This window comes from Bison bison, unplaced genomic scaffold (assembly GCF_000754665.1).
Source record: "Bison bison bison isolate TAMUID 2011002044 unplaced genomic scaffold, Bison_UMD1.0 scf7180017864390, whole genome shotgun sequence".
Taxonomy (NCBI): domain Eukaryota; kingdom Metazoa; phylum Chordata; class Mammalia; order Artiodactyla; family Bovidae; genus Bison; species Bison bison.
In genome coordinates, this window is record NW_011494962.1 from 794398 (window position 1) to 803813 (window position 9416).

General features: G+C 41.5%; 1 protein-coding gene across 2 annotated transcripts in view; it reads left to right on the top strand.

Annotated features, from left to right (window-relative positions):
• The window catches only part of TMEM52B (transmembrane protein 52B), a 10193-nt gene extending 6300 nt beyond the window's left edge, over positions 1 to 3893 (top strand). The window contains exon 6 of one of the 2 annotated variants that reach the window (XM_010858636.1): positions 1643 to 3893. In XM_010858636.1, coding sequence (XP_010856938.1) covers positions 1643 to 1887 — 245 coding nt within the window. In that variant the 3' untranslated portion in view covers positions 1888 to 3893. The remainder of the gene's footprint in view (positions 1 to 1642) is intronic. The other variant, XM_010858635.1, reaches the window with a different exon arrangement.
• The last annotated feature ends 5523 nt before the right edge of the window (positions 3894 to 9416 follow it).

The window sequence follows — 9416 nt, forward strand, 5'->3', positions numbered from 1 at the left end:
CTGGGTCTTCGTTGCTGCATTCGGGCTTTCTCTAGTTGCCCCGGGAAGGGGCTACTTTCTGGTTTCGGTATGAGGGCTTCACATGGTGATGGCTTCTCTGGTTGGGGAGCATGGGCTCTAGAGCAAGCAGGGTTCGGCAGTTGTGATACAGGGGTTTAGTTGCTCCGTGACATGTGAAATCTTCGGGGACCAGGAATGGAACCCTTGTTCCCTGCATTGTCAGGTTGATTCTTATCCATTGTACCAAGAAATAAAAAGTCATTCAGTGGTATCTGACTCTGCGATCCCATGGACTATACAGTCCATGGAATTCTCCAGGCAAGAATACTGGCGGGGGTAGCCTTTCCCTTCTCCAGGGAATCTTCCCAACCCAGGGATCAAACCCAGGTCTTCCGCATTGCAGGTGGACTCTTTACCAGCTGAGCTACCAGGGAAGCCCACTGTACCAAGAGGGAATAGTGTTAAAGATTCTAAATCTTGGGGCAGCTTTAATTTCCAGACGCCTGATGGTGTGGTGACCTTGCCTCTCACGGATGCTGTACTTATGGTCTGATGATGGAATGAAGGAAGAAATGAAATGTTAGAGACGATATTGGAAATGTCTTATAGGAAAAATTTACAAGTTGATAAACAATTACTTTGATAAAACTATTTTAAGCACTGCACATATCCCTTTTTTGAAAACATCTTAGATGTTGTGAAAGCCAAACTTATAGTTTCTCTTTACTATATTTTTTATCTTTAGAAAAATTAGTCATGGGATACTTTAAATTCTTTATTCACCAGGTCTTACTCTGTTAAATATTAGGCCCAACACCTGATAGTTATAAGACACTTTCCTTTATCTCCCTCTGTTCTCTTCTTTGGATTATATTCTTTCCTAAAATTGGAGAGTGACCTACTGGGCAGAACAGCAGGTGGAAATATGCTGTAATATTTATTTTGAAAAAAGAGAGAGCTATAGCAGCACATTGTTCACCTTTTCCTGCTTCTTTTCTCACTGTCAGTCTATGGGGAAACATAAATAGGCAGAAACAATTACTTCTAAGGGATCTGCAACTTCAGTGGGTTGGCATAAAGGGTTTTAAATTTGTAAAGGGGAAAGACAGGGGTTATGAGATGTGGGGACACATTTTAGATTATTTGAGAAAGCAAAGAGGGAAGTTGGTTTCTACACAAGCTTCACAGGACTTTTATAACATCTGTTGCCAAGAGTGACAATGAGTTTTGACACTTGTTGAAAATGAAGGGGGATTTGGCTTCCCTGGGGACTCAGTGGTAAAGAATCTGCCTGCCAATGCAGGAGGCACGGGTTCAGTTCCTGGTCCAGGAGGATCCTACATGCTGTGGGACAACTAATCCTATCTTCCTCAGCTACTGAGCCTGTGCTCTGAAATAAGGGAATCCACCGCAATGAGAAACCCACGCACCAACTAGAGAGTAGCCCCTCTTCACCACAACTGGAGAAAACCTGTGGGCAACAGCGAAGACCCAGTGCAGCCAATGAGTAAATAAAGAAAAGCGACAGAGGCTAGACACCCTTTTCATAAAATAATATAAATCAAGGGGAACTGCATGTGCTGTAAGTCTCTGGTTTCTGAAGATGCCACATGTACTTGAACTCCGGTTCTTTCCTGCCTAGCCCTGCAGTCAGTGTTCGGCCCTGCGGCTCGAAGGATCCTGGCTGTGGCTCACTCCCCCAGCTCCCTGGGCCAGCTGCCCTCCTCTCTGGACACCCTCCCAGGGTATGAGGAAGCACTTCGCATGACTCGCTTCACTGTTTCAAGGTGCGGGCAGAAAGCACCTGATCTACCATCAGTGCCAGAAGAAAAGCAGCTGCCCCCGATGGAGAAAGAGTCTCCCGGAGTACAACACTCTTCTGATTGATGGGGACCTTTTTTGTTTTTTTTAACTGTTGTATTTTATTTAGCTGTAACAAATCAAATTGCTAAAACTTTTGTTTATGTTAAATTTGAGATAAGCCTATAGACCCAACAAGAGAAATGTAATTATAAACAGACATGGCCACTAGTTGCTAGTAGTAACAGTTACTATATTACACATATTTTCTCTTGTAATATGTCAGACATTCCTTCTTTGGTTCCTGCTTGCAACACAACTTAAAATTAGCACACTAATTTGCATTTATAAGTAATTCACATTACATTTATAAGTGATTTATAGGGAAAATATTACATTTATAAGTGATTTAAATTCTCTGTAATTTAATGTCTCATCTGCTGAAGTACAGTAGTAATAGTACCTTAGAAGTTCCTTTTTAATTTATTTTTAATTGGAGGATAATTGCTTTATAATGTGTTGGCTTCTGCTGTAAAACTACATGAATCAGCCATATATATATACACACACACATATATATATATATCCCCTACTTCTTGAACATCCCTCCCACCCCCCAAAATCTGGTTTTATTAATGGAGTGGAGGTGTCCTCAGGGTTGGTAAATATGCCCAGACAAATGGAAAAATTTTTCCTAACTTTCAGAAGGGTTAGGATGGCATCTAAACATCATTCTGTGGGAAAGATAGATTCTAACTCTTCATTTCCAGGTGCATCTATTTTCTGCTATGGGATGCTCTTGTTGAGAACTCTTCTTTATCCAGGGGTAAAAAATTTGCAATTAACCTGTAGTGATGCTGATTACTACTAAACTGGAAAGCACCAGAGGCAGCTTGGATTCCTTCACCTATCAAGTTCTTTTCCCTAGAGGACGCTGCAAGTTTCCCTAGCAGCAAACAGGTTGTGTACACTTGTGGAGAAAGACACTCGTATAGGCACAGCCAGAGCTGTTAATGCACTGAATTCATACAGCCTTCCTCTCATGAGAACATTCACTTTTATGCTAAATGACAGTGATAATTTGGGACATCATGTAGTACCTCACTGGACATCCAAAATCCAGGGGTGGGATTGCGGGCATGGGCTAAGAGGGCACAGTAAAGTACTGAAGTGCAAATATTGAGGTCTTTCTTTCATTCTTCTACCCACTAACAGAACGGGAAACTGAATAGAATGCAGTAACAGTTCCATTCATTTTTTAGTTCCTCTGCCCTGCAAACACATGCACGCACATGGAGGCATGCACACATATGCACACGTATGCTTTTGTAACTCTAAAAGAATAGCATTGTTTTGCCTCTTTCCTCCTTCCTGCTTTGACTGCTTTCAAGTCCTGTCTCTATAGTGACAACACTTGTTTCTAGTGGTGACCTTCACTGCCACCTGGTGGAGCGATGGTAGAAATGCATTCTCCTATTGGCACCTAAAGCTTCCCTGGTGGCTCAGTGGTAAAGAATCCACCTGCCAATGCAAGAGACGTGGGTTCGATCCCTGGGTCAGGAAGATCCCCTGCAGGAGGAAATGGCAACCCACTCCAGTGTTCTAGCCTGGCAAATGCGTACTTCTCCAATCTTTGGAGCACTAACTGCTTGGAGTCCTTCCCAGGGCACCATCCTGCTGTTGCATTGCTAACCTGTCCACATAACACACTACCTCCAAAATTTCCTGTTATTGGAAAATTTAGGAAATGAAGTACATTTGGGGAAAAACTACTTGCCAGTGACCTTAGGAAAGTTACCGAACTCTTTCAAGAACAGTCTCTCATTTGTAAAAGAAAGGATAATAACACCACTGATGATAGTTGTGAAAATCAAATAAACTGTCTAGAAATTACAAGATTTGTAAATTATTATACACATGCATTTGTTACTATTACTTTTGACAGTTTATTTTCACTTGCCTCCTATGATGTTGCTGAGAATTATATTCTGATTTGTCCTTTTGCCAGTCAGCTTGCTGTATTATTGCTAAGTCACCCCCCACGTAGCTTTATTTCATCAATAAATATTTGTTGGTTGAGGTAAACAGCTGGAGACATGTGATCCGTCTTAATATATCCTGTGTAGAGGTAAGGAATATTTTAGAAAATTTGTTTATTAGTCAATTAGCTCCATTTCAGGGAGCAATACAGACCCAGGGGTGGCTGATTAATGCACCACCTCATTAAACCCTTTCTTGGAACGCTCACTGAGCCAGGAGGGAAAATGTTCTAAGTGAGTATAATCTGCTGGTGATCTACTTTATTCTGAGTCATTTAAGACGCTGCCTCTGGAAATTGTTAAATGCATGAATTGTTAATAACACCCAAGGGGGCCTTGTTTTGCACTGCCAAATGAATCTCTTCAGTGTCACATATTCCATAAAGTACTCTAGATCCTTTCAACCTTCAGGATGCTACAGCCTTAAAGAAGTTAAAATGTCCTCAGGTACAAGGAGATCTGGAAAGAAACCCTGCCTGTAAGGATCTTGTTCTAAAGAGATCTATCTGCCTCACTTTGCCTCCCCTCTTGCCCTGTCCTTAGCCACATGGAGTCTCCCGCCCCTGTCCCCACTCCCATTTTGTCACAAGCCATTAGCAGCTATTTGGCTTCACTTCTTTACTCAGTCTAAGACATCTGCTCATCAGCTCAATCACTTTCACCACTGGTTTAATTTTGTTTCACTCCTTTTAATTATCCTCATGGGTTTCTCTGCTGGCATAGATGGTAAAGAATCTGCCTGCAGTGCAGGAGACCCTGGTAACATCCTGCAGCCTGCCTATGAAGCTTCATTATCCAAACTCTATAGCTTAATCTGTATATATATAGAGAGCTTAATTTGGGTTTTCTAAGGTGTTTCCCAAACCAGTCAATCCTAAAGGAAATCAGTCTTGAATATTCATTGGAAGGAGTGATACTGAAGCTGAAACTCCAATACTGTGCCCACCTGATACGAAGGACGACTCACTTGAAAAGACCCTGATGCTGGGAAAGATTGAGGGCAGGAGGAGAAGGGGACGACAGAGGATGATATGGTTGGATGGCATCACTGACTCGATGGACATGAGTTTGAGTAAGCTCCGGGAGTTGGTGATTTACAGGGAAGCCTGGCGTGCTGCAGTCCATGGGGTTGCAAAGATTCAGACACGACTGAGTGACTGAACTGAACTGAGGGTGATTACACTAAGTGGGGGAAAAAAAACCCCACACTTTAAAAAAATCATTTTTTATTTGCCAAAACTGAAACATGTCCAGTGGGGCATGGATATCTGAAAGGAAGTGTCAGTATCTATATGAATGGAGAAAGTAGCATGGAAGCATATACACTACCATATATAAAACAGATAGCCCATGGACATTTGCTGTATGCCTCAGGAAATCCAAACTGGGGTTCTATCACAACCTAGAGGAGTAGGAAGGGATGGGAGGTGGGAGTAAGATTCAAGAGGGAGGAGACATACGTATACCCATGGCTAATTCATGTTGATGTATGGCATAAACCAATGCAGTAAAGCAATTGTCCTTCAGTTAAAAACAAGTAAATTAAAAAAAAAATTAGTCAACAATTAAAAAACAAGGTTCATTATAAAAAAAATATATATATCTACATAGCAGAAGGAGAAGACACTGAGAGCATGAAGCCCCAGTCTGAGAGAAATGGACCAGATGTGGACTAGTTTACACAAGAATAATACAGGAGCTCCTTTCTGCGGGAAGATGAGTCTGAGAGAAGATTGACTGGGTTGTGATGACTGGTTTCCTCTGTGGTTTAGAGGCAAATAGAACAGCACAAGAAACCTTGTAGTGGTTTGTTTCTGGTCCAAGTCTAAGTCGGGATTTATAGGGTCTGGCTGAGAAGACTATCAAAGGGTCTGATTAGTTAACACATTAGGAGTTTACATGTATATGAGAGCATGGAACTAAAGCATAAATGAAATTTATGTAACAAATTTAAGAGGCAGGGGAGAAAAACTGCAAAGTCTGGGAACAGCCCAGTTTTGTTTTCTTTTCATCGGCTGAGCAGATTGGCTGGAAGGTAATAAAGAAGACAGGATGGGAAGTCCACCCTTGAACAGACTGACAGGGAAAACAATTTCAGTGATTTATGGATTGTCCAAGATACATTTGTGGAAGATAATTTACAAGCTGTGTCTGAATAATGTTGGCCAATACCCATCTGTTGGAACCTTCACCTCTGTTAAGCCAGAATTGCACTATTTTCCACCTCAGAATTGCTCAGAACTTTAGAACATGGAAAGGGTGTCATGAAGCAGTCATGTCTGAGTTGAAACCTGAAAGATTATAGAATGTAAACATCAAATATGCATGATAAGTCCATTTTCTGTCTATGAGCAAAGATGGGAAAGATGGGAATGCGAATCATGGAGAGTGTTAAAAATCCCAAGAGTAATAGAAAAAGAAAGATTCTGAAAAGATAGGCTGGGATCTTTTGATGACAAGTAAGTATTACATAGTATGAGGCTTTCCCAGTGGTTCAGCGGTAAGATGCAGGTTCAATCCCTGGGTTGGGAAGATCCCTTGGAGGAAGAAATGGCAATCCACTGCAGTACACTTGCCTGGGAAACTCCACGAACAGAGGAACCTAGTGGGCTATAGTCCAGGGGGTCGCAAAGAGTCAGACACAACTGAACAACTAAACAAACAACAAATTACATATTTTAACTGTGTGCAGGCTTGGCCGCTTGCTGCTCAATAGCCAATAAATTGAAGGGCAAGCTTTGATAAAGAAGAAAAGTCAGCAATCTGAGGAGATGGTGGACTTATGTCCAGACACCAACTCTGATGATCCTGCTTCGTCATGCCAATTTTTAAATGGAACAAGGAGAAACAATCTTAGTTAATCATTAAGGCAGGAGGTCAGATTCTTCATCATCTTTCCATTGCATGCAAACCTGCTGATGTCTCTTCCTCGGGACATTGTCTTGCTCCCATGGTCCACCTGTGGTTGGATGTTCTCTTGCCTGTGTGATCCACTTGCGCTTGAAAGATCCACCTGCAAATTTACTAAAGAGGAAGCTAGGGAGAGAGGGTCAGTTATTTAACAACTTAATTCTTCGTTCTTACTTCTACTCCAAGAAAGCAATCAATAGATTCAGTAAGGTGTTACATATATTTAGGAAAGCATAAATCAGGAGCTAAGTTATTAATGAGCTAAGTTATTAATGTTGTCTAATGGTCTCATCTTTATGATCAAGGTCTAAATGAAACAGGGATGGACAAACAGAAAGGAGAGGCAAAGGAGATACTTACCATATGAGTTTAAGGAGTTTGGTTTTTATCCTGCATTGTATGAAAAGCTATTGAAAGTTTTTGAAGAGGGGGAAAAAGATCATGTAACCTGTAAGATTACTGTCACTAGAGGATGAATGGGAGAAGTGAGATGTAGAATTCAGGGAGACCACTATGGCTATTCAGCCACACCAAAGACAACACTCCAATACCTTTCGTAAGAGCTTGGTTATAGGCAAAGTTATGAAACAAGGCAGACTAAATTTAATGCCTCTTCATTGTGTTTCAGTTTCCAGGTAGAACACAGACTAAGTGTTTATGCTACCCTTTGGTTCTTACTGTGCTGTTCCGCAAATGATATCAGTGTTCTGAGTGCCTGGACCTTTCTTGGTCCTAGTTTATATAGCAAACTTGCCTATACAGGATTTGTGTGGTACACCCCTCCTGCACTAGACTTAGGACTTGATTTTCCTTCCAACGTTAATCTGATTACTATGGCGGGTGGAGTTAGGTCCTCTCTTCTCTCTCTCTCCAAAAGGGGTGTAAATTCAAACTCAGTGAACACCAAAGTAGATAAATGCAAATCCAATTCAAAGTGGACAAAAGTTCATGAGGGGTCAAACAATTAGTAGGTAACCATAACCTTCTGAATGCCTACAAGGGCCCTTTTAATTTTCCAAACAATGTGCTCCGTTTGGTCAGCTTTTGAGGCTAAAGCTGTTACAGAGAAGTGATATGACTGGCAGAAAACTGAGTTCTGCCAGTTCTGCTCCGTTTGGTCAGCTTTTGAGGCTAAAGCTGTTACAGAGAAGTGATATGACTGGCAGAAAACTGAGTTCCTGAGCTGGCTTTGCACTCAATTTCCTCAGACTTTAAACACCAAACCAAAAAACCTTTTGCTGTTAGTTCTTTAGATTAATTTTTATTCCTTTTACTCAAATATATACTTTCAGACAGATTGCAAAGTCAAATAGCTCTACAAGGCTTGTGAAGAGAAGCACCTTTCCACCACACACATGTAAAATCCCTACATTTTAGCTGACTTTTAAAATCTACTTTACTTCAAATACTATGCATAAATTTATATTCCTTTTTTTTTTTTTTTTTGAAGTATAGTCGATATACAATGTTGTGTTAGTTTCAGGTGTACAGTAAAGGTCCATGTAGTCAAAGCAATGGTCTTTCCAGTAGTCATGTACAGATTGGGGAGTTGGACCATAAAAAATGGCTTCGGGCTGAAGAATTAATGCTTTCGAACTATGGTGTTGGAGAAGACTTTTGAGAGTCCCTTGGACAGCAAGGAGATCAAACCAGTCAATGCTAAAGGAAATCAATTCTGAATATTCATTGCAAAGACTGATTAAGCTTAAGCCCCAGTACTTTGGCCACCTGATGCGAAGAGCCGACTCAATGGAAAAGACCCTGATGCTGGGAAAGATTGAGGGCAGGAGGAGATGGGGGTGACAGAGGATAAGATGGTTGGATGGCAGCATCGACTCAATGGACATGAGTTTGAGCAAACTGCGAGATAGTGAAGAACAGGGAAGCCTGGGATGAACAGCAAAAATGAAGTATGAAGTTAGTTGCTCAGTTGTGTCTGACTCTTTGAGACCCCATGGACTGTAGCCTACCAGGCTCCTGTGTCCATGGAATTCTCCAGGCAAGAGTACTGGAATGGGTAGCTGTCTAGGTTTGTCATAGCTTTTCTTCCAAGGAGCAAATGTCTTTTAATTTCGTGGCTGCAGTCACTGTCTGCAGTGATTTTGGAGACCAAGAAAATAAAACCTGTCACTGTTTCTAGTTTTTCCCCTTCTATTTGCCATGAAGTGATGGGACCGGATGCCATGATCTTTGTTTTTTAAATGTTGAGTTTTAAGCTAGCTTTTCCACTCTCCTCTTTCACCCTCATCAAGAGGCTCCTTGAGGCTTCCTATTTGCTTTTGGCCAAGTCAAGCAGGGGTATGTAATAAGGATCAATGCAAGTAAGTCTTGCATTCTTCTTTCTTCTGCAAAGTTTCTAAAGGATGGGATTGCTGACAAGATTAGGGTGTGTGCAGGGTCTTAGGTAGCCCAGTCTCTTAATCTTAATGAGCCTCTCTGGTCCGTTTAATCTTGTCTCAGGTGGTTTTGTGACTGCTTCTCATCTGATTAACAAATGTTCTGCCCTCTGGGCTGCCCTGACGACTCTAACTATAAAGAATCTGCCTGTAGTGCAGGAGACCTGGGTTTGATCCCTGGGTGGGGAAGATATCCTGGAGAAAGGAAGATACAACCTGGAGAAGCGAATGGCTACCCATTTCAGTATTCTTGCCTAAAGAATTCTATGGA